This window comes from Petromyzon marinus, chromosome 42 (assembly GCF_048934315.1).
Source record: "Petromyzon marinus isolate PM22_M1 ecotype Great Lakes invasive population chromosome 42, UKy_Petmar_22M1.pri1.0, whole genome shotgun sequence".
Taxonomy (NCBI): Eukaryota; Metazoa; Chordata; class Hyperoartia; order Petromyzontiformes; family Petromyzontidae; genus Petromyzon; species Petromyzon marinus.
Genome location: NC_133708.1, coordinates 5,821,766 through 5,846,899, shown reverse-complemented (window position 1 = coordinate 5,846,899; position 25,134 = coordinate 5,821,766). Strand labels below are relative to the sequence as shown.

The following is a 25,134-nucleotide window of genomic DNA, read 5'->3' as shown; positions in this document are numbered from 1 at the left end:
GAAAGCGCTGGCACGGCCATATCGTGTCCCTTTGCAATCGATTCAAGTTTCGAGAGTGAACGAAATTGTGGCACTAGATATTTTGGGTCCATTCCCCGTCACCCCCCGAGGGCACAGATATTTGCTCGTCGGGGTGGAATACTTAACTCGTTGGCCGATGGCATGGCCGCGAGTAGACCAGTCAGCGACGTCGATCGCTGAGGCTTTCTTGAAAGGATACGTATTAGATAAGGGGGCCCCGGAACATTTGCTTACTGACCAAGGCAGAAATTTTTCATCGAAATTGATTAAGGACGTGTGTGACTCGCTGGGGACCAAAAAGATCCGGACGTCCCCGTACCACCCGCAGACTGACGGGATGGTCGAGCGGCTGCATAGGACGCTGACGTCCATGCTTAGTCACCAAGTAAACACCGCTCAAGATGATTGGGATCTGCATGTTGCAGCGACGCTGGCCGCGTATAGATTGGCCCTGCATGCCTCAACGGGGTACTCGCCATTTTTTCTGATGTATGGACGGGAACCGGAAGCGCTGGCTATTGTAAAATTGGGGATTCGAAAACGGGAGAAATCTACGACGGTGCCTGCTCCGATGCAGGTGGCTTTGGACCGTCTAAGGGAAGCCCGAGAGGCTGCATTGCAAAATACGGAACGACGACAATCCGCTAACGAAAGATTGTTCGGCAGGCAGCGGCCACGAGAGCTGTGGAGTGTTGGAGATAAAGCCTGGTTGCACTGCCCCATGGTGCCGGTGGGAACGTCCCCGAAGTTTCACCGCCCCTGGCAGGGGCCCGTTGATATTGTGGAGGTTTTACGGGATCAGAGTGTGCGAATAAAATTCGGTCGTCGGACATGGTTTGTTCACCCGTCGCACCTGAAGAAATTTGTGTTACCATATGATGCGTCATCCCCCATCCGAGAGCGGCCTGTATTGGATGTGTCCGACGAACCTGTGGGGAGGTCACAAGTGCGCGTGTCCCAGAGATCTGCCCCCCATGTGCCTGCAGGATCGCCCTTTTTGGGCAGGGTTACCGACCGGACGCCGATTGAACGGCCACAGATCCGGAGCAATGGCCGTCCCGACCGTGAACGACGGACAGGCCCGCCAGCTGAGTGTCGCTGGGACAGGGATGGGCGCAGGGTTCATTGGCAAGACGAGCGAGGCCCTCCCTTACCGCAGGGTATCCCGTGCAGGGGAGATGGACCGGCAGCGGGAACCCGTTCCAGGAGGAATACAATACATTGACTTTGGGGGTTGGGAATTCTGTATAAAGGTGTTGTGTGCGTGTCGTTGTGTGATTGTACAAAATGGTTGTGTATTGCAAATGCGTTATGTATATATGTTGTAATCGTTCCGTCCGCTTCACTCCACTACTCCAATTCGAGTATATCGTAGCCGGGGACGGCTAGGTTCTTTCATCACGGGGGGGGGGGGGGGGTGATGTAGTGGAGTAAACAATATACGCATAGGAATTGGCCACATACAGTACATACAGACAGACAAGGAGAACGGGTCACATGAGGTCGAACAGGTGGTCGAGTCACGGGTGACGTAAACAGCCCGAAATAATCTTCTTTGGTTCTTTCGGTAAAGTCACGTAGAATGAGAATAAAATAATAAATTGATAAAATAAAATAACACAATAATATTCTCACGACGTTTCGGCCACAACACAAGCGGCCTTCATCAGGTGAAGGGACGAGACTGTCTGGTAGTTACTGCAAACAAATCAACCCATACGCTTTCTTGTACAGGGAAATTGAGTTTTCTGTTCCATACGGCGTACAGCCGTTTAAATACGGTCACATTTAGTTTTTGTCTGTTTGTTTCTTCCTTGTGATGAGACTTTGTAGGATGAATGTTGAGATGTATAAGGGTACTGGGTGATCAGTAAGGTCTGAATTGGTCTGTAACAAGTAGGGCACTGATAACGAGTTGGACATGCACGCCTCTTGTTGCTTCGGTCCACCTACTATTTGGAGAATTAAGTGCTGTAACGTCGCTGTTGAGTAACTTTGCTATTTAAAACCCGGTCACATCGGGAAAATGTTTTTATTTGAGTCTCATCGAGAACCAACGGTGCTATTTCAGGAATATTTTGATGTTTTTTTTCCCCTGGATTTTCTGTTTGAACAGTCACACATAATCACTTTAAGATGTTTTTCTTGTTCGTGTTTTAGTTTTTTTGTTGCGGTTGCACCCGATTCAAGAGCCGAATGGCTCACAGGGACTAACACCAAATAAATTAAACTATGAAACTATGAAATTTTGATTTAAAGCTTTCGTGACTGCAGTAATTCATATTCTTAGTTTTTTCGGTAAAGTCACGTTGAAGAGAAACAACAAAATAACAAAATATATATAAAACAATAAAAAAATAAAAAAATTCTCACGACGTTTCGACCATAACTCAAACGGTCATCATCAGGTGATGATAACCGACACACCTGATGATGACCGTTTGAGTTATGGTCGAAACGTCGTGAGAATTTTTTATTGTTTTATATATATTTTGTTATTTTGTTGTTTCTCTTCAACGTGACTTTACCGAAAAAACTAAGAATATGAAACTATGATTAAAATGTCCAGTCTGCAGCTCGAAATTAATAACCATTGTTTCTTTAGCCTCGCTATGTCGCTGATGTGAAGGGCCATCGCTCGAAACGTTGGCTATTAAATAGTTGTTTTCCTCCGCCGTTTTCTAACGCCACATAGCATTACGTACGAGCGTGTTGAGTTTTATTGATTATTTTAGTTTTTTTGTTTAAAGTGTCGGCGAGTTGCGCCCCCGTTGACGCCTCAACCCACAAACAATTCACCTCTAGCCCATTTAACAACCCCCTCCCCTCCCCGGTCACCAGCAGTTAAAACAGTAACTTTACTCAAGGAGTAATTACTCGTAATTTAGCGTCTCACTATGAGTAAAGAAATCACACGCATTCTAATTTAAAATTAAACTCTACTTTATTGACGCCGTGACCGAACACCCGGGGGCCTAGGCGCTCCCCCCCCCGCGCCGCAGGGGACAATCCGCTAGGCAAGACCGTAGGCTTCGCTCGAGGGCCTACCGCGCTCTCCTCCTCCTCCGGGTTCAATGGACACGGACGCGTGCGGCCGGGCGCCTCTGAGGGAGGGCAACGAAGCCTCCCTGCTACCGTGGGACCGCTTCGCAGCCTGGGCCAGGGCTATTTGTGTGGTCACGTTCGACTTGGAGCTCGGCCAGGCGATGGAGGTAGGGCCAGCGGGAGAAGGCGGCGTCCCTGCCCGGCCGGGTCGTCTAGGCGAGACCGAGGCGTCGGCCTGCTGAGCCAGGGGTCCGGCTTTTATTCGGGTTGCAGTTTTATTGCTAATGTTCATATTGTTGTAAAGTGTTTCATGTGTCGTACCAAACCTGTGGTTCTTAATCGTGAAGAGGTGTAGTGTTGGGTTATGAGGAGGTGTGTTTGTGCCGAGGTTTGCTGGTGGTGAGGAGGTCTTTGTCTTGGGCGGTAGTGAGGAAGTTTTGTCTCGGATGGTGAGTAGTGTGGTAGTAACGAGGTGTGTTGATGATGAGGTGTAGTGTGGTAGTGACGAGGTGTGTTGATGGTGAGGTGTAGTGTGGTAGTGACGAGGTGTGATGATGATGAGGTGTAGTGTGGTAGTGACGAGGTGTGATGATGATGAGTAGGTTGTAGTGACGAGGTGTGTTGATGAGGTGTAGTGTGGTAGTGACGAGGTGTGTTGATGACGAGGTGTAGTATGGTAGTGACGAGGTGTGATGATGATGGTGTAGTATGGTAGTGACGAGTTGTGTTGATGGTGAGATGTAGTATGGTAGTGACGAGGTGTGTTGATGATGAGGTTGAGTATGGTAGTGACGAGGTATGTTGATGATGAGGTGTAGTGTGGTAGTGACGAGGTGTGATGATGATGAGGTATGGTATGGTAGTGACGAGGTGTAGTGTGGTAGTGACGAGGTGTGTTGATGATGAGGTGTAGTATGGTAGTGACGAGTTGTGATGATGGTGAGGTGTAGCATGGTAGTGACGAGGTGTGATGATGACGAGGTGTAGTGCGGTGGTGACGAGGTGTGTTGATGTTGAGGTGTAGTGTGGTAGTGACGAGGTGTGATGATGAGGTGTAGTGCGGTAGTGACGAGGTGTGATGATGGTGAGGTGTAGTGTGGTAGTGACGAGGTGTGTTGATGATGAGGTGGAGTATGGTAGTGACGAGGTGTGTGATAGTGACGAGGTGTGATGATGAGGTGTAGTGTGGTAGTCACGAGGTGTGTTGATGATGAGGTGTAGTATGGTAGTGACGAGGTGTGTTGATGATGAGGTGTAGTGTGGTAGTGACGAGGTGTGTTGATGATGAGGTGGAGTATGGTAGTGACGAGGTGTGATGATGATGAGGTGGAGTATGGTAGTGACGAGGTGTGTTGATGAGGTGTAGTATGGTAGTGACGAGGTGTGTTGATGATGAGGTGTGTTATGGTAGTGACGAGGTGTGTTGATGATGAGGTGTAGTATGGTTGTGACGAGGTGTGATGATGATGAGGTGTAGTGTGGTAGTGACGAGGTATGTTGATGATGAGGTGTAGTGTGGTAGTGACGAGGTGTGTTGATGATGAGGTGTAGCATGGTAGTGACGAGGTATGTTGATGAGGTGTAGTGTGGTCGTGACGAGGTGTGTTGATGTTGAGGGGTAGTGTGGTAGTGATGAGGTGTGTTGATGATGAGGTGTAGTATGGTAGTGACGAGGTGTGTTGATGGCGAGGTGTAGTATGGTATTTTGTTATATTTCCCATTTATCTCGAGCATCACTTTGCAGCCTTCTTTGTTAACAAGTTATCTGTCTGAGGAAGTGAATGTTCTTGCTGAGTTGAACATTCAAGAGTTGTTCTTTGTCTCTCTGTGTGCTTGTACACGAGTCTGTGTCTCATATTGTTCTGCCTCTCATATTGTTCTGTGTCTCATATTGTTCTGTGTCTCCAATGGTTCTGTGTGTCCATGTGTCCCTGCATGTCCATGTCAACACATTCCGGTGGAGGGATTTAGTAGGAACGTTGGGTTGCTCGGTCAATGGCCAGGGTCAACGGCGGCACCACGTGGTGTATTTAGCAAATTTGCCCGACTGTGAGGGCGGGCACAAGCTGGCATGAGTAGGTTAAACATTGAGTTTTATAAGGGCACCACGGGGTGACTAGCCCCTCCCCACCCCCCACCCAGCCCCTCCCTCCCCACCCAGCCCCTCCCCACCCTCCCCACCCAGCCCCTCCCCACCCTCCCCTCTCCACCCAGCCCCACCCCTCCCATCTTTGGATGCACGACGGACGGACGGACACAATATTCCCCTGTGGGCTGGTGTAACCAGGAGGTTCCTACCAGTATTATTTATGTCTATGTGGGGAGCGCTAGTCGAATGGTTAGTGCACTGTGCTATGAACCCAAGCACCTGAGTTTGATCCCTGCCCACGGCCAACATCAGTGGCGAATATCTGAACCGTGCCTGGGCATCTCCTCGAGATCGACTCAGCCTCAATGAGTACCAGATGCGGTGCGTAAACATCAGCAGTGGGGAGACAAAGGCGGCCGGGCATAGTTTCTGCCACACCACCCCCTGCGTCGTGTGCCAACCTGCCCTTAAAAGGTGCTGACCGGCAGTGCTTGCCCCAACAGTCTGTTGTTTAAGGATATAGGAGGGGGGGGGGTGATCTTAGCGTGTGTAACTTTGTCTCCATGTGTCTCCGTGCCTCTGTGTGTGGACAGCTCACGTACCCGCCCCACATTCAGCTGACCGACAAAGAGGTAGGTGGACCCTCACTCAACCCGTGGCGCCCACCCCGAGTCACCCCAAGTTTCCTCCTCGAGGCCCCGAGGTTCTGGGTGCTTCCTCTGACCCCGTGATAATCGGTTCCGGGTCACCTCGAGAACCGATCCGGTGGCTCGCACTCTCCACCGGCAATCGCTCCCCTCTCATCTCCTCGCCGCACTCCACAAACCGCTCCGACCGCGACCTACCCCTTGAATTTTCCGCGTATTTACGTTTGACCATTTGACCCATTCGCAGTTTGTGATGCTTTTGTTTTTTGTTGTTGTTGTTGTTGTGTGTGTCTGTGTTTTTTTTGTTCCTCTAGAAAACCAACATTTGTTACTTATCATTTCCAGACTCTAATTCAGGTAGAGTTGCGGTGGTGGGTGTGTTTTTTTTAATTTTCCCAACGTTTTTTTCTTCTTCTCGTCACTGATTAAGTTGTGACACGTTTCCCCATACCTGTCAACCCCATACGTTTTAACCATATCCTTGTACAGGGAAATTGAGTTTTCAGGTTCCACATGGCGTTCAGCCATTTCAATACGGGCAAAAAAAATGTTTTTGTCCATTTATTTGTGTTTCTTCCTTGTGATGGGACTTTGTAGGATGAACGTTGAGATTTATAAGGGCACCGGGTGACCAATAAGGTCTGAATTTGTCTGTAATAAGGTAGGGCACTGATTAGGGCTTGACAGGTGTGGTTTACCTTGAAGCTCCACATCGCGTGCATCAGCCCCCCAATTGTTTTACGGGGCTCAAGTGATCGACCGCAATATGAAAAAACAAAATACACAAACTCCGTGATTTGTTGCCGTGGAGCATCGTGGGTAATGGCGTACAGGTTTCCCTCGGTCTATGCTGCCGTGGTACAGTGAGGGATAAAAGTATTTGATCGCCTGCTGATTTTGTACGTTTGCCCACTGACAAAGAAATGATCAGTCTATAATTTTAATGGTAGGTTTATTTGAACAGTGAGAGACAGAATAACAACAACAACAACAAAAATCCAGAAATACGCATGTCAAAAAATGTTATAAATTGATTTGCATTTTAATGAGGGAAATAAGTATTTGACCCCTCTGCAAAACATGACTTAGTACTTGGTGGCAAAACCCTTGTTGGCAATCACAGAGGTCAGACGTTTCTTGTAGTTGGCCACCAGGTTTTCACACAACTCAGGAGGGATTTTGTCCCACTCCTCTTTGCAGATCTTCTCCAAGTCATTAAGGTTTCGAGGCTGACGTTTGGCAACTCGAACCTTTAGCTCCCTCCACAGATTTTCTATGGGATTAAGGTCTGGAGACTGGCTAGGCCACTCCAGGATCTTAATGTGCTTCTTCTTGAGCCACTCCTTTGTTGCCTTGGCCGTGTGTTTTGGGTCATTGTCATGCTGGAATACCCATCCACGACCCATTTTCAATGCCCTGGCTGAGGGAAGGAGATTCTCACCCAAGATTTGACGGTACATGGCCCCGTCCATCATCCCTTTGATGCGGTGAAGTTGTCCTGTCCCCTTAGCAGAAAAACATCCCCAAAGCATAATGTTTTCACCTCCATGTTTGACGGTGGGGATGGTGTTCTTGGGGTCATAGGCAGCATTCCTCCTCCTCCAAACACGGCGAGTTGAGTTGATGCCAAAGAGCTCCATTTTGGTCTCATCTGACCACAACACTTTCACCCAGTTGTCCTCTGATTCATTCAGATGTTCATTGGCAAACTTCAGACGGGCATGTATATGTGCTTTCTTGAGCAGGGGGATCTTGCGGGCGCTGCATGATTTCAGTCCTTCACGGCGTAGTGTGTTACCAATTGTTTTCTTGGTGACTATGGTCCCAGCTGCCTTGAGATCATTGACAAGATCCTCCCGTGTAGTTCTGGGCTGATTCCTCACCGTTCTCATGATCATTGCAACTCCACGAGGTGAGATCTTGCATGGAGCCCCAGGCCGAGGGAGATTGACAGTTCTTTTGTGTTTCTTCCATTTGCGAATAATCGCACCAACTGTTGTCACCTTCTCACCAAGCTGCTTGGAAATGGTCTTGTAGCCCATTCCAGCCTTGTGTAGGTCTACAATTTTGTCCCTAACATCCTTGAAGAGCTCTTTGGTCTTGGCCATGGTGGAGAGTTTGGAATCTGATTGATTGATTACTTCTGTGGGCAGGTGTCTTTTATACAGGTAACAAGCTGAGATTAGGAGCACTCCCTTTAAGAGTGTGCTCCTAATCTCAGCTCGTTACCTGTATAAAAGACACCTGGGAGCCAGAAATCTTTCTGATTGAGAGGGGGTCAAATACTTATTTCCCTCATTAAAATGCAAATCAATTTATAACATTTTTGACATGCGTTTTTCTGGATTTTGTTGTTGTTATTCTGCCTCTCACTGTTCAAATAAACCTACCATTAAAATTATAGACTGATCATTTCTTTGTCAGTGGGCAAACATACAAAATCAGCAGGGGATCAAATACTTTCTCCCTCACTGCAGATGCATTCCATCTACAACTACCGCATAGCGAAACCGCACGAGGCATATTGCCTGCCGAGAAGCACGCACAGTACACAGGCTGTGTAGTCCCCCTCTCCGACCACGTAGCGGCACATGAGTGAATTCAAACCGAACCCGAGTAAATTTTGGGTAAAAACCGCAAAATCGCACAAACCCAACCCACGTACAGTGAGGGAAACCTGCATGGGTTTTTGCAGGCAGTATCACGATTCATCATCCGTTTTTGGGTTCCGTCACTTAACTAAATGACCACATCATTGCGTGGCCTAATCATATATAAAAACAACGAATGATAATATTGGCTGCAAAAACCCATAAACGGGAAGTGAACTTAATGCGTTTAGAGAGAACATACGTCATTCTGACTTTCTGGATCTTGCTCTGATGAAGGTTGACATAGTTTTAAATTAAACGTCGCATATCTCTGTCTGCTAGATCTGGTTGTGGGAATTGTTCTCCAACTTATCACCGAGTGAGCTGAAACAAAAATAATCGACGTATTGTTAATCGCTTGCGCATGTGACGATGCATTTTTTTGGCTGTGACCGGTGGTGGAGGTCTTCATTACAAAAATGCGTGCCAGGTCACTTTTTGCCCTTACCCAAAAGTCAATTATTAATAAAGTCAAGTTCTGTATATACACAAATGGACACAAATAGATATAGTCCATTGGCCTATCGGCTTTCCTGACCAATATTATTCAGCAAGCAAACTCTGGACCAGTTTCGACTCTTTGGGTCCGATCAGCAGAGTCAAATGCAGCGAGTGTGCCAGATATTCATATATAGATTCAGAACAAACAGATGGATCCATTACAACCTTGAATCGATGAGTCGGCTAACAGTTCCAGCTCTGGTCACCTCTCGTGTAGATACGAATTGAGTAGTGGCTATAAACGGAAGTGTCTGAGTTAAGTGAATCCAGCTGCTGCCTTCAGAGCACAGTGAGCGAGTGGCCCTCAGGCCTCCCGAGAAGGCGGTTCCCGTCGTGATCCCCTTGCGCCCTCCTCCTCCAGGTTGCCACGGCGACACTCAGTTCTGCTTCCGAATCCGGCAGAGCCCGAGCCGGAAGTCCCCCGCTACCGCCCGGGGCGGCTGGGTGGATGGCGACGCGCCTGGCATGCTGAGGGTACGGGGCCGGGGGGGCTCGTGGCCGGGGTGTGGGGTCAGCGGGTGGGGGCCAGGGGGTGGGACGAAGGGTAAGGGTTGGGGAGTGAGATGTGAAGGTGAATTCAACAGCAGCCGTAACATGTGACGTCTGCAGCTAGGCCAAGTTATGTGGAATGGCAAGGTCCGTAGAGACGCTGCAGCTCTCGTGTCAATCTACTTCTGGATGGTGATCTCCCCATGCCTGTACGGGTACGTAGGAGTCACTTGGCTATGCTTCACCATGCTTGTCAATGCTGGTTTCCATGGAAATCAGATAGCCATCTCCCCTGTACTGCTTAGCGTTGTACCCATGGTGGCGCCACGGGAAGGGGGGGGGGGAGAGTCAAGGGGGCGATGCATGGGCAAAGGGAAAGGAACAGGGAAGAGAGAAGAGAATAGGAGATGAGAGGACGAGGATGGGGAAGGAACGGAGGAGAGGGAGAGGCTACATGAGGGCCTCGACGCTGCTGCACAGAGGAGGAGCAGCGTCTGTTTGCAGAGTGGGTGACGGGGAGAGCAGAGTGGTTCAGAGTGGGGGTAGCCACTCTTGTCTGTCTCCGGCACGCACGGTTTAAACGTGCGCGTTGTGAGCGTAGGCGTTGGGGGGGGTTGTTCACGCCTGCTCCGCATCTCCCCATTCTGCCCCTGCAAACAGAGGGACCCCACTCACTACTATGGCTACGTGTACTTCAGGCAGGCCAAGGACAAGTCACTACGCAGAGGGTACTTCCAGAAGGTGCCCACTCACTCACTCACTCACCTCTCACACACTCAATCAATTACTCACCTACTGACTCGCTCCTTCACTCCTGTTTATTCACTCGCTCACTCGCTGACTCGTACGATCGCTTGCCAGCTCTGACTCGCTCACTCACCTGGGAACTCACTCATTCACTTACACACATGCTGACTCACTCCCTCGCTCATTCTATCACTCACTCACTCGGACCTAATGACTTGCTGTATGTGGCTATGTAGATGGCTAAATAGATTTTGGGGCTGGTGTCATATCACAGCACTGCAGGTTGTTATTCGTAAAAAATCATTACCTGAAGGGGATTTTGTCAATTTACAACTAAAGGTTAAAATGGATGAGCTCCATCCGTCTTAAACAGGGAGTCACGGCCACTCTTGCAGAAATAACTTGGGTAGCGATCAACCTGGATTCACACCCAGGATCTCAGAAGTGCCAGCTCAGTGCTCTGACTGCATTCGCCCTCTGAGCCACCGGGCCACCTCGATTAACGTTGTTAATGACGGTTCGATTCTTGCCGTCTCTTCTGCTGCTGTTGCTGTTGCTGCTGCTGCTTCTGCTGCTGATGCTTATTGGCACCGTCTCTGCCGCCAGTCGCTGGTGCTGCTGAGCCCGCTGCCGTACGCAGGCTTGTTCGACGCGATTCTCCGCACCATCGCTCCGGGCTTCTTCGAGAAGGCGGAGCCCTTCCTGGAGGCCGGTGAGTTTGACCGCACAAACGGCTACTTCACACAGCTATTTCTGTCACAAGCTAATCCCTCGGCTATTTCAATGCTAAACTCTCCTGCTCTGATATGTTAACTCCTTTGTCAAGGCTCTTCACACTTCTCACCGAGCTTAAAAGACGCTACGGTTTACTTTATAATGGTTGGTAATTGGAGGCCTTTAGCGTCCATATACTAAATGCCTCTGTGGATATGTAAACTTTGACTTTAACACAGCTATTTCTGTCACAAGCTAATCCCTCAGTTTTTTCAATGCTAAATTATCCTGCTTTGATATGTGAACTCCTTTTTCAAGGCTCGCCACGCCTCTCACCGAGCTTAAAAGACGCTGCGAATCTTAGCAGCGTTAATTGAAGCTCTGTCGTCCCGACAGTTCTGTTCTTTCACCTGAAGAAGGCTGCTTGTGTTGTGGCCGAAACGTCGTGAGAATTTTGTCTTATTTTATTTTATTATTTTATTCTCATTCTACGTGACTTTACCGAAAGAACCAAAGAAGGTAAGGAGTGAGTTAACCATGCTGACAGAGATAGGACAATCGCCGCTTAAACCCTGTGGTGACACCCACACATGCGTGCGTTCCTGTGTGTGTGTAGCGGCAGTGGAGTTGTTAGTGCACTGCAACATAAACACAGCTACCCAAGTTCAACTGCCGCTCACAACCAATAATAGTGGCGTATGTTTGAACTGGTCGTGGGCCCTCCCCTAGGTCGACTTGGCCTTAAAAATTGGGACCTTGTGCATTGTGTAAACATTATCACTGCGGAGACAAAGGTGCCCAGGCATGGTTCTGGCCACCCATCCCCTCTTGTGCCATACTGATCTTCGTACGTGCTCACGAACAGCTACACGGGGGACCTGTGTACTCGTGCGTGCGTGTGTGCTTCTTCGCGTGTGTGTGTGTGCCGCAGTGTGCAACGACATGGACCAGTGGCCTCTGCCGGTGGCCGGGCAGACGCTGAGCCTGCCCATCATGGGCACCGTCATACAGGTGCCAGCGGCGCAGTGCCACGAGCGATCCGCGAACCCTCGACCCCTCCTGTCATGCCACACATCTCCGAAAAGATCACCGCCTCCGTGTTGACACACCGCCTCCGTGTTCACACACCGCCTCCGTGTTGACACACGGCTCTCCGTGTTCACACACCGCCTCCGTGTTGACACACTGCCGTACGTGTTCACACACCGCCTCCGTGTTGACACACTGCCGTCCGTGTTCACACACCGCCTCCGTGTTAACACACGGATCTCCGTGTTCACACACCGCCTCCGTGTTGACACTGCCGTCCGTGTTCACACACCGCCTCCGTGTTGACACACGGCTCTCCGTGTTCACACACCGCCTCCGTGTTGAGCTCTCCATGTTCACACACACCGCCTCCGTGTTGACACACGGATCTCCGTGTTCACACACCGCCTTCCGTGTTGACGCACGGCTCTCTGTGTTCACACACCCCCTCCGTGTTGACACACTGCCGTCCATGTTCACACACCGCCTCCGTGTTGACACACGGCTCTCCGTGTTCACACATGGCCCTGGCCCAGTCAGAGCGGTGATGACCACCACCACCACAACGATGACGATGATGATGATAATGACCACCACGATGTTTTCAGGTTCGCATCCCGTCGCGGCAAGACAAGCCCGGCGCGGCCTTCTTGCACGCCACTCAGGAGGTGAGTGGAAACTCCGGTGCGACAGCAGCCCACAGGGAATGTTGCTGCCATCTGTGTGACGCTTTTGCTGGTCGCTGGTCACGGCCAAAACGGCGATTCTTACCTGGTGCGTTTCGGTGCTTACCATGAGTGGTGTGGTGCTGAGTGCGTGTGGTGTGGTGTTGAGTGCGTGTGGTGCACTTAATTTTTGTTACATTCGACCTTTTGAGAATTAAAAAAATCGGGTCGACTGTCATGCGACGAACATTACAACTCACATGCTGTGCCCCCATGCTGTGTGTGAACCAGAACCTGAAGGGATCTCAGTTGTAGTTCTACGATATCCGTGATCTAACACGAAGGGTGGCGTTGCTCTGCGAGAAGCCTCGATGGATTCTTGTTCTCGTACCTCGACGCCGAGAGTGCAGTCAGGATAAACTTTGGGCTAACTGTGTAAAACTTGAAAATGTGTCCATCGAACCGGATCACATGACTTCTGTTTGGCCAACTCCCACTCTGAATCCTTCCCGTCTCTCCGCGACCCCCGTGTGAGAACAGACTCAGCTCCAAGCAGCTCACTGCTTGCTCGCACCGTCTCTCTCCCTGTCTTGCCTCCCGTCTCACCATCACCACCCTTTCTCCTTCCCTTCCTGCCCGGTACACCTTCCTACTTCCTGCTGCTCGTCTTGAGCCATGCCCTCTTTGTCTTGACCTCCCCTCCCCGTCGTGGCGGTGGTGCCACGGGTGAAAGGTTTTATAATAAACTCTACTGAGACTGTGCCGCGTCCTTCGCAGAACCTCTACGCCGTCTCCACGGTGTTGCCCAGCGTCCACCAGCCCGACCTCTACCGGTGAGACCAGCGCAGATCTCGACGGAGACAGCATTGGTCGCACCGCTCAGCTGGAGCCGAGTGGGGCTCCCGGTTTCCCGGGTGTCAACGTCAAATATTTTTACAATCATCATGGGCACAATTTTGACCTTTGATGTTGTCATTGTATCTTCGTCATCTTTGCCGTAATCTTCTCCATTAACAGTTGGTTGAGCCGTTTCCCACGGTGGTGTGGTTGCCATGCTGGTGACATTGTAATTGTAAACCTTACCACAGTTGCGACGTCACCACGGCATTGTTGTTACCATGATACTGATGTTGCCATAGCTACGTGGGTCACAGCGGTGGCATGGTTGCTGTGGCAATACCGCTGCTGTGTCGTCACGGTTGTCGTGGCGACAGCACAGTTACCATGGCGGCAGTTACTATGGTAACACAGTTGCTGCGGAGGCCGCACCGCCGTTGACGCGGTGGTTGCTGCGCGTGTCCCCGCAGGAGTTTCCGCCCCGTGCTGCGGCACGTGCAGATGCTGTGGGAACTCGTGCTGTTGGGGGAGCCTCTGGTCGTCATGGCAACCTCTCCTGCCGACACCTCACAGGCAGTGCTCGCCCTCGTCAGGTGAGCGAGCATCGTCGTGACAACCGTGTCCCCTTCCGTCGCTGTCGCCCCCACCGGGCCCGGCGAGCCGCCTCGCTGACCGGGCATGTGGTTGGACCGCGGTAATGATTGACGGTGTTCTTGGTTCTTTCGGTAAAGTCACCGCCACGGAGAAGGGAGACAATAAAATAATAAAAAAATATATAAAACAATAAAATTATCACGACGTTTCGACCGCAACACAAGCAATCATCATCAGGTGTGAAAACCACAGCAAGAAAATTTGAAAAAAGTGGCGGTTGTTTTTTACCGTTAGCACCACGGAGAGCGATTTGGCAGTTATTCAGATGGACGAGTCCATCTATGTTCGGAAAAGAGGAGGGGGGATGACGAAAATAATGGATGCGGTCTGAAAGCCACCGTAAGCGTGAACAATCAATTAAGACCCGAAATGGCTTTTCAAATCCTTCCAATGATTGCTAAGCCAGCATCCATCTTCTCGGTTGAAATTGTCTCTGTGTTTGTATATGTGGATAGCCTCATGAACGAATGTCTCATGGTAGCCAGATGGCTTGCAAAGAACCTCTGTCTTGGATTGACGGTGTTTGTGTTCCCTCTCATTGTTGTGTTTATTTGTTGAGCACAGGTGTGCAGTCGTTTATTGTAATCGGACAGCAACTAAGCGCGCTCGCGATAGCGTAATAGAAGTAACTAAATGTCATTTTGGATAACAAGACCCAAACTCGCACAGGACCCATAGACTCACAAGTGTTTTGCCGTCTTCTGTTTCCTTACCCAGCTGTATCGCCCCGCTCACGTACCACAGCGACTTCCGTCCATACTTCACCATCCACGACAGCGAGTTCCAGGAATACACGACTCGCACACAGGCTCCGTGAGACACGCACACACACACACATTCACACACACACACGCACATTCACATAGATAAAGATCCCCCATATAGCCTTAACAGACTGTAGGGGCAAGTGCTGTTAGCGAGCACCTATGAAGGCCAGAACGGTACACGAGGGGGTGGGTGGCCAGCACCACGCCCGACCGCCTTTGTCTCCCTAGTGGCAATGTTTACACACCGCACCAGGTACTCATTTGAGGCTGAGTCGACCTAGGGGAGGCCCGGGACCGGTTCAGATAATCGTCACTGGTGGTGGCCGTGAGCGGAAATCGAACCCGGGTCGCCGGGTTCATAGCGCAGCGCGCTAACCGCTACACTATCGCTCCCGTGAGACACACACACACTCAGACACACATTCACCTGTACACATACACACACACACAGGCTCCGTGAGACACGCAAAGACATGGGGAGACACTGACACACACACACAGGCTCCGTGAGACACACACACACTCAGACACACATTCACCTGTACACATACACACACACAGGCTCCGTGAGACACGCAAGGACACGGGGAGACACTGACACACACACACACAGGCTCCGTGAGACACACACACACTCAGACACACATTCACCTGTACACATACACACACACAGGCTCCGTGAGACACGCAAGGACACGGGGAGACACTGACACACACACACACACAGGCTCCGTGAGACACACACACACTCAGACACACATTCACCTGTACACATACACACACACAGGCTCCGTGAGACACGCAAGGACACGGGGAGACTATCACACACACACACAGGGACACAGGGAGACACTGACACGCACACACAGGCTCCGTAAGACACGCAAGGACATGGGGAGACACTATCACACACACACAGGCTCCGTGAAACACGCAAGGACACGGGGAGACACACACACACACAGGCTCCGTGAGACACGCAAGGACATGGGGAGACACTGACACACACAGGGACACAGGGAGACACTGACACACACACACAGGGAGACACTGACACACACAGGGACACAGGGAGACACTGACACACACACACAGGGAGACACTGACACACACAGGGACACAGGGAGACACTGACACACACACACAGGGAGACACTGACACACACAGGGAGACAAGGAGACACTGACACACACACAGGGACACAGGGAGACACTGACACACACAGGGACACAGGGAGACACTGACATGCACACACAGGGAGACAAGGAGACACTGACACACACACACAGGGAGACACTGACACACACATACATGGACACAGGGACACAGGGAGACACTGACATGCACACACAGGGACACAGCGAGACACTGACACACACACACACACACAGGGAGACACTGACACACACAGGGAGACAAGGAGACACTGACACACAGGGACACAGGGAGACACTGACACACACACATACACAGGGAGACACTGACACACACACACAGGGAGACACCGACACACACACATACAGGGAGTCACTGACACACACACACAGGGACACACTGACACGCACAGGGACACAGGGAGACACTGACACACACACACTCACAAGGACACAGGGAGACACTATCACACACACACAGGGAGACACTGACACACACAGGGAGACACTGACACACACAGGGACACAGGGAGACACTGACACACACAGGGAGACAAGGAGACACTGACACACACAGGGAGACAAGGAGACACTGACACACACACACAGGGAGACACTGACACACACAGGGACACAGGGAGACACACATGGGAATGCAGGGAGACAAACAAAGACAAAGGCCCCTCGTCTAGCCTTTCTATACTTTTTGGGGCAAGTGCTGTTCGTGATCACGTATGAAGGCCGACACGGTACACTCGAGGGTGGGTGGCCAATACCACGCCCGGCCGCCTTTGTCTCCCCAGCCGCAATGTCTACACACCGCACCGGGTACTAATTTGAGGCTGAGTAGACCTAGGGGAAACCCAGGACCGGTTCAGATGACCGTCACTGCCGTTGGCTGTGAGCGGGAATCGAACTCGGGGGGGGGGGGGGGGGCGGGTTCGTAGCGCCACTGCTTCCCGACACACAGACAAGACAGAGAGACACAGACGGGGATACGCGCGGCTGGGCTGAGACCCCGTTTGGTGCCATGTGCCCGCCCCCCCCCTCTCCCAGGCCCCCGGTGATCCTGGGCGTGACGAACCCATTCTTCGCCAAAACCCTGCAGCACTGGCCCCACATCATCCGCCTGGGCCACGTCAGCAGCAGCAGCGACGGTGAGAGAGGGGTGACGGGGCAGGGGGCGACCCCTTCGCGCGTTGTGCCAGCCTTCGCGTGCGCTCGCCGCGACAACTTGCCCCGACAGCCTGTTGAACGATATTAGGGGGATCTTTGTCTTTGTGCACATGCAGGCGACGTGGGGAAGTCGGTGAAGGTGAAGAAGCAGGTGAAGCTGAAAACGCTGGACAGTGAGCCAGGTGCGAGTCTCCCGGCATGACACACGGATGCGGTCCCAGACCTGCTGCACACACACAGATCATGTGAGCCGCGCGTGGGTGCGTGCGTGCGTGTGTGCGTGTGTGCGTGTGTGTGTGTGTGTGTTCCCCACACACACAGATGAACATCCGTGGAGGGATGCAGGCAAAGCCGATGAGTCAGATGCCTTCTATGACCTCCTGTCACAGGTGCTGGCTAAAGTGGCCCCTCGGGATAGAGTCATCATGTTGGGTGACTTCAATGCCCGAGTTGGTCACCTGGTCTGGAGTGATTGGAGGGCATGGGCCAGATCAGCTCAATAACAACGGTAGGAGGCTGCTAGATTTTTGTGCAGCCCATGGGCTTGTAATTACCAACACGCTGTTCCGGCATCGGCGCATCCACACAACATCATGGATGCATGCCGGGTCCAAGCAAGAACATCTGCTGGACTACATAGTGACGGACCAGCGGATGCGAGCCCATGTCCTTGACACCAGGACCTACCGTGGAGCTGATCTGCCCTCTGACCATCGACTAGTCATCTGTAAGATGCGCCTGCCATTCTTCCACTCCGGTGGTGGGTATACACCCAGGACCCCATTCCGATCTAAAGTGGCCTGGTCTCAGTTATCTGATGAAAGTTGCAAGCGAGAATTTCATCATCGCTTGCGGCTGGGATTGGCATCGTCCCCGACTCCTCCTGATGTCGAGGGTAAATGGGCGAGGTTTAGGACTGTGACTCATGCAGCTGCAATGGCTGCTTTTTTGGTACGCGGTCCAGACGTCCCCAGAGACCCTGGCTGACAGAGGAGGTGTTCAGGATGGTTGAGAAAAAGCGACAGGCCCACTGCCATCGGCTACAGAATCCCACGTCAGAGAATGAGGAGGCTTACCGCAGCCTTCGCTCGGAGGTTCGGAGAGCCGTGAGGCGCTGCAAGGATGGGTGGTGGTCGCGGGTTGCTGAGGAGATGGAGTCTGCCTCAGTGGCCCGTGATCACAAATCTCTATTTAACTCCATCAAAAAAGTAACCTGCAGCGCCACACCTATTACCATCATTAGGGGAAAAAACGGTGATCCAATCTCCGACCCCCAGGAACAGGTTTGCAGATTTGCTGAGCATTTCTGTGAGGTCCTGGGGGAGGGAAAATCCCACAGCCAGGAAAACATTGTGGCACAAAGTGAGGATGACCCTGCTGAGGCTGCGGTGCCTCAAATATTGGAAGAAGTCACCCCCTGTGAGTGGCTGGCTGAGGTGCCATCTGTTGAGGAAGTACTGAAGGCGATCCGGAGTCTGAGACCAGGAAAGGCAGCGGGCAGAGATGATCTCCCAAGCGAAATGCTGAGGGAGGGTGGCGTTTGTGCACAGACTGCCCTATATGACATCATAACAAGAGTCTGGACCACTGGACGGGTTCCGCAGGATTGGAAGGATGCCCTGGTGGTCCCCCTTTTTAAGAAGGGGGACCGCACAGACTGTAATAACTACAGGGGCATCTCACTCCTCAGTGTGCCGGGAAAGGTCCTGGCAAGGATTATTCAGCATCGCCTTGCCAGGCACGCTGAGGAGAGGCTTGCGGAGCCCCAATGCGGTTTCAGGATAGGGCGGTCCTGCACAGATGCCATATTTTCTGTCCGTCTGCTACAGCAGAGGTGTAGGGAATTCCAACAAGACCTACATCTCTGCTTGACCTGGTCAAGGCCTATGATACCATCAGTAGGCCTGGGCTCTGGGTCGTTCTTCGTGCTTTTGGAGTACCGGACCCTCTGCTCACGATCATTAAGGACCTTCATGATGGTGAGCGGGCCCGGGTAAAACTACGTGGCCGGGAGTCAGAGCCATTCCCTGTACACCTTGGGGTGCGACAGGGATGTCCTCTGGCTCCCACATTATTTAACATCTATTTTGACCACGTAGTTCGTGAAGCCTTCAATAGCTGTACCGGGGGAATCTCCATATGGTACAGATATAATGGGAGGCTGATCGATGCCCGGGTGCGGTCAAGGGATGGCTCCCTATTGGTCAACCACGTTATGTATGCTGATGATTTGGTAATAGCTGCTCAGTCAGAGGAGGAGTTGGAGACGCTGCTGCTGAGACTGGAGCGTGCCACTAAGAGGTGGGGCCTTACCATCAGCCCCACCAAAACTAAGCACCTGCCTGGGTATTTTGTACCATCGGACACTCCACCCCCACAACTCCCGATCGGTGATGGGGCAGTTGTGGAGAGAGTGGAGAGTTTCCCATACCTGGGCAGTGTGCTTATGACTGGCTCCAGTTTAACAGCAGAGGTCTCACTCCGAATCAGTCGAGCGGCAATATCTTTTCATCGGTTGCGTAACGCTGTGTGGAAGCTACCTGGTCTGTCGCTCTGCACTAAGCTTTAGGTCTTCTCGGCCACGGTCATTCCCTCCCTTCTCTACGCTTGCGAAACGTGGGCCCCCCTAATGGAACATCTTCGCCGGTTAGAAACATTTAGGCTGGCCTGCCTACGATCTATCCTGGGTTTAACCAGACTGGATTGTGTGAGGAGCTCACAAATCCTTGAAAGATCTGGGCAAGGTCCCATCGGTGAGCTCCTCCGGCGGGCAAGGCTGCGATGGCTGGGTCATGTAGCCCGCATGCCCAGCCACCGCATGCCGAAACAGCTTTTGTTCGGCCGGATTGAGGGGGCAAAGCGGGCGCGGCACGGGCTAGAGAAGAGATGGAGTGATGTGGTACAGGAGGACGTGGAGCTGAGTGGACTTGCCGATGACTGGTACCAGAGGTGTCAAGATCGGCCTCTGTGGAGGAGGCTCGTGAAGGATGCTACTGGGCAGTTGGAGGTAGTCGCCCTCCAACAACAACGGAGGGCGGAGGAGCGACGCTCACAACAACGAGCGGAGCGCCGGGTGGCTAAAGCACAGCAGGTTGGCACAGTAGGGGGCACAGGTGGTGCATTAGCCAGTCATCTCAGTCAGTCGACCTATGGCACCTGGGTCTGCCCCGTGACCTCCTGCCAGCGGGCGTTCGACACTTCACGTGGCCTCAGGGTGCACATAGCCTGGCACAAGCGTCGTGGTGACGTCACCGCCACTTAGTGGCGAATGGCGGTTGTTGTTGTTGTTGTGTGTGTTCCAGGTGTGTACACGGCTTACAAACCCTTCCTCAGTCGGGACAAAGCTATCCTCAGGGAGCTGGAGAAGGTGAGACATCAGCGCCAACGCTGCCATCATCACTACCATCGCCACCATCACTGTCTCCACAATCCCAGTCGCAATTACCACCACAGAAGCTGTGTGTTCACGGTGTGGCTGTTGTGTGGGAGTGGTCTGTATGGTGTGTTCGTCATGTGGTTGTAATGTACTGTGTGTGTGGCAGGGACGTGCGGGCAGGGGAGGCAGAGCCTCACCTTTCATACTCCAATGAAAATAGCTGTAAGGAAAAAATAATAAAATAAAAATTAAGATTTTTTTTTTTTCCACTGATCTGTGTTATAAATGTCATTTCTGTACGATTACAATCATTTTTTTTAGTCAAAATCGCAAAATTTGCGGAGCTGCAAATACATGAAGAGACGAGAGGTGAGGCAGCAACGAGCTCAGCCTCCCCTCTGATTGCGCAACCCCTCAGTAACTGGATGTAGCGCGGGCAATAAGCGCGTGCCTGTTACTATCTCTCTGGAATGATTGGAATCATTCAGAAATTACATTTTCAACACAGATCAGTGGGGAAAAAGATATCTTAATATTTATTTTATTATTTTTTACTTTTTGTAACATCTATTTTCATTGGAGTATGACAGGTGAGGCTCTGCCTCCCCTGACCGCACGTCCCTGGTGTGTGGTGGTTGTGGTGTACGTAGCGAAGTCGTGCTGTATGTGTGTGTGGGGTGTTCATGATGTGTGTGTGGTGCATTAAGTGTATTTGGTTGTGGTGGGGTGTGTGTGGTGTGGTTGTGGTGTGGTTTTAGTGTGTGCGGTTGTTCACAGTGGTTGTGGTTGTGGTGTGTGCGGTTGTTCACGGTGGTTGTGGTTGTGGTGTGTTGTGTGCGGTTGTTCACAGTGGTTGTGGTGTGGTGTGTACGGTTGTCCACGGTGGTTGTGGTGTGGTTTTAGTGTGTGCGGTTCACGGTGGTTGCGTTGTGGTGTGGTGTGTGCGGTTGTTCACAGTGGTTGTGGTTGTGGTGTGTGCGGTTGTTCACAGTGGTTGTGGTGTGTGCGGTTGTTCACGGTGGTTGTGTCGTGGTTGTGGTGTGGTTTGTTTACTGCAGGGAGAGCCCCAGACCCGGCCGCCCTCGGCTCAGAACTCGGTTTTGCGACGGCAACTGCTGGAACTCACACAGAGCTTCATCATCCCTCTGGTAGGCACACAGCAGTCTCGCTCACCGGCGTCTCGCTCACCGGCGCGTCTCGCTCACCAACGCGTCTCGCTCACCGGCGTCTCGCTCACCGGCGTCTCGCTCACCGGCGCGTCTCGCTCACCGGCGTCTCGCTCACCGGCGTCTCGCTCACCGGCGCGTCTCACTCACCGGCGTCTCGCTCACCGGCGTCTCGCTCACCGGCGCGTCTCACTCACCGGCGTCTCGCTCACCAACGTGTCTCGCTCACCGGCGCGTCTCGCTCACCGGCGTGTCTCGCTCACCAACGCGTCTCGCTCACCAACGCGTCTCGCTCACCAACGTGTCTCACTCACCGGCGTCTCGCTCACCGGCGCATCTCGCTCACCGGCGCCTCTCGCTCACCGGCGTCTCGCTCACCGGCGCGTCTCGCTCACCGGCGCGTCTCGCTCACCAACGCGTCCCGCTCACCAACGCGTCTCGCTCACCGGCGCGTCTCGCTCACCGGCGTCTCGCTCACAGGCGCGTCTCGCTCACCGGCGCCTCTCGCTCACCAACGTGTCTCGCTCACCAACGTGTCTCACTCACCGGCGTCTCGCTCACCAACGCGTCTCGCTCACCGGCGCGTCTTGCTCACCGGCGCGTCTCGCTCACCGGCGTCTCGCTCACCAACGCGTCTCGCTCACCAACGCGTCTCGCTCACCGGCGTCTCGCTCACCGGCGCGTCTCGCTCACCAACGCGTCTCGCTCACCAACGCGTCTCGCTCACCGGCGTCTCGCTCACCGGCGCGTCTCGCTCACCAACGCGTCTCGCTCACCAACGCGTCTCGCTCACCAACGCGTCTCGCTCACCAACGCGTCTCGCTCACCGGCGCGTCTCGCTCACCAACGCGTCTCGCTCACCGGCGCGTCTCGCTCACCAACGCGTCTCGCTCACCAACGCGTCTCGCTCACCGGCGCGTCTCGCTCACCGGCGCGTCTCGCTCACCGGCGCGTCTCGCTCACCAACGCGTCTCGCTCACCGGCGCGTCTCGCTCACCGGCGCATCTCGCTCAATGGCGTGGCGCGCTCATCAGTGCATACTAATCAACATGACACCTTCCCGAGCAAGACGGCTCACTTATCAATAACTGGACGATTTTCTCTTCGGCGAGTCCCACACAGCAACGCGGCATCACGTTGCTGTGTGGGACTCGGTGTTCAGCGTCGTCGTTACGGGATTTGCCGTTACGGGACTCGTCGCTAGGGGACTCGTCGTTATGGGGATTCGTCGCTAGGGGACTCGTCGCTAGGGGACTCGTCGCTAGGGGATTCGTCGCTAGGGGACTCGTCGCTAGGGGACTCGTCGTTATGGGGCTCGTTGCTAGGGGACTCGTCGCTAGGGGACTCGTCGCTAGGGGACTCGTCGCTAGGGGACTCGTCGCTAGGGGGCTCGTCGCTAGGGGGCTCGTCGCTAGGGGACTCGTCGTTATGGGGACTCGTCGCTAGGGGACTCGTCACTAGGGGGCTCGTCGCTAGGGGACTCGTCGCTAGGGTGCTCGTCGTTATGGGGCTCGTCGCTAGGAAACTCGTCGCTAGGGGACTCGTCGCTAGGGGACTCGTCGCTAGGGGGCTCGTCGTTATGGGGCTCGTCGCTAGGGGACTCGTCGCTAGGGGACTCGTCGCTAGGGGACTCATCATTATGGGGCTCGTCGCTAGGGGACTCGTCGCTAGGGGACTCGTCATTATGGGGCTCGTCGCTAGGGGACTCGTCGCTAGGAGACTCGTCGCTAGGGGACTAGTCGCATAGGGGACTCCTCGCTTGGGGACTCGTCATTATGGGGCTCGTCGCTAGGGGACTCGTCGCTAGGAGACTCGTCGCTAGGGGACTCATCGCTAGGGGACTCGTCGCTAGGGGACTCGTCGTTATGGGGCTCGTCGCTAGGGGGCTCATCACTAGGGGACTCGTCGTTATGGGGCTCGTCGCTAGGGGACTCGTCGCTAGGGGACTCGTCGCTAGGGGACTCGTCGCTAGGGGACTCGTCGTTATGGGGCTCGTCGCTAGGGGGCTCATCACTAGGGGACTCGTCGCTAGGAGACTCGTCACTAGGGGACTCGTCGTTACGGGACTCGTCGTTATGGGACTCGTCGCTAGGGGACTCGTCGCTAGGGGACTCGTCGCTAGGGAACTCGTCGCTAGGGGACTCGTCGTTATGGGGCTCGTCGCTAGGGGGCTCATCACTAGGGGACTCGTCGCTAGGGGACTCGTCACTAGGGGACTCGTCGTTACGGGACTCGTCGCTCGGGGACTCGTCGCTAGGGGACTCGTCGTTATGGAGCTCGTTGCTAGGGGGCTCGTCACTAGGGGACTCGTCATCTGCCGCTATCCGAACCCCCATCGACTCGTCGCTAGGGGTCTCGTCGCCAGGGGGCTCATCGCTAGGGGACTCGTCGCTAGGGGACTTGTCGCTAGGGGACTCGTCGCTATGGGACTCGTTATCTGCCGCTATCCGAACCCCCATCGACTCGTCGCTAGGGGACTCGTCGCTAGGGGGCTCGTCGCTAGGAGACTCGTCATTATGGGGCTCGTCGCTAGGGGACTCGTCGCTAGGGGACTCGTCGCTAGGGGACTCGTCGCTAGGGGGCTCGTCGCTAGGGGGCTCGTCGCTAGGGGGCTCGTCGCTAGGGGACTCGTCGCTAGGGGGCTCGTCGCTAGGGGACTCGTCGCTAGGGAACTAGTCGCATAGGGGACTCGTCGCTAGGGGACTCGTCATTATGGGGCTCGTCGCTAGGGGACTCGTCGCTAGGAGACTCGTCGCTAGGGGACTCATCGCTAGGGGACTCGTCGCTAGGGGACTCGTCGTTATGGGGCTCGTCGCTAGGGGGCTCATCACTAGGGGACTCGTCGTTATGGGGCTCGTCGCTAGGGGACTCGTCGCTAGGGGACTCGTCGCTAGGGGACTCGTCGCTAGGGGACTCGTCGTTATGGGGCTCGTCGCTAGGGGGCTCATCACTAGGGGACTCGTCGCTAGGGGACTCGTCACTAGGGGACTCGTCGTTACGGGACTCGTCGCTCGGGGACTCGTCGCTAGGGGACTCGTCGTTATGGAGCTCGTTGCTAGGGGGCTCGTCACTAGGGGACTCGTCATCTGCCGCTATCCGAACCCCCATCGACTCGTCGCTAGGGGGCTCGTCGCTAGGGGGCTCATCGCTAGGGGACTCGTCGCTAGGGGACTTGTCGCTAGGGGACTCGTCGCTATGGGACTCGTTATCTGCCGCTATCCGAACCCCCATCGACTCGTCGCTAGGGGGCTCGTCGCTAGGAGACTCGTCATTATGGGGCTCGTCGCTAGGGGACTCGTCGCTAGGGGACTCGTCGCTAGGGGACTCGTCGCTAGGGGGCTCGTCGCTAGGGGGCTCGTCGCTAGGGGGCTCGTCGCTAGGGGACTCGTCGCTAGGGGGCTCGTCG

The 25,134-nt window shown here is 53.5% G+C and overlaps 1 protein-coding gene across 3 annotated transcripts in view; it reads left to right on the top strand.

Moving 5' to 3' along the window:
* Window positions 1-2,591: 2,591 nt before the first annotated feature.
* DENND6A (DENN domain containing 6A) overlaps window positions 2,592-25,134 on the top strand; it is a 30,860-nt gene continuing 8,317 nt past the window's right edge. Inside the window, exons 1-15 of one of the 3 annotated variants that reach the window (XM_032969551.2) lie at window positions 2,592-3,233; window positions 5,749-5,787; window positions 6,117-6,159; window positions 9,316-9,428; window positions 10,104-10,184; window positions 10,797-10,902; window positions 11,836-11,915; window positions 12,542-12,601; window positions 13,376-13,431; window positions 13,906-14,028; window positions 14,807-14,902; window positions 17,067-17,167; window positions 17,303-17,368; window positions 20,489-20,553; window positions 21,621-21,710. In XM_032969551.2, the coding sequence (XP_032825442.2) occupies window positions 3,096-3,233; window positions 5,749-5,787; window positions 6,117-6,159; window positions 9,316-9,428; window positions 10,104-10,184; window positions 10,797-10,902; window positions 11,836-11,915; window positions 12,542-12,601; window positions 13,376-13,431; window positions 13,906-14,028; window positions 14,807-14,902; window positions 17,067-17,167; window positions 17,303-17,368; window positions 20,489-20,553; window positions 21,621-21,710 (1,257 nt within the window). In that variant the 5' untranslated portion in view covers window positions 2,592-3,095. Of the gene's footprint in view, window positions 3,234-5,748; window positions 5,788-6,116; window positions 6,160-9,315; window positions 9,429-9,510; window positions 9,659-10,103; window positions 10,185-10,796; window positions 10,903-11,835; window positions 11,916-12,541; window positions 12,602-13,375; window positions 13,432-13,905; window positions 14,029-14,806; window positions 14,903-17,066; window positions 17,168-17,302; window positions 17,369-20,488; window positions 20,554-21,620; window positions 21,711-25,134 lie in introns of those variants that run through there. The other 2 variants (XM_032969549.2, XM_032969553.2) reach the window with 2 other exon arrangements.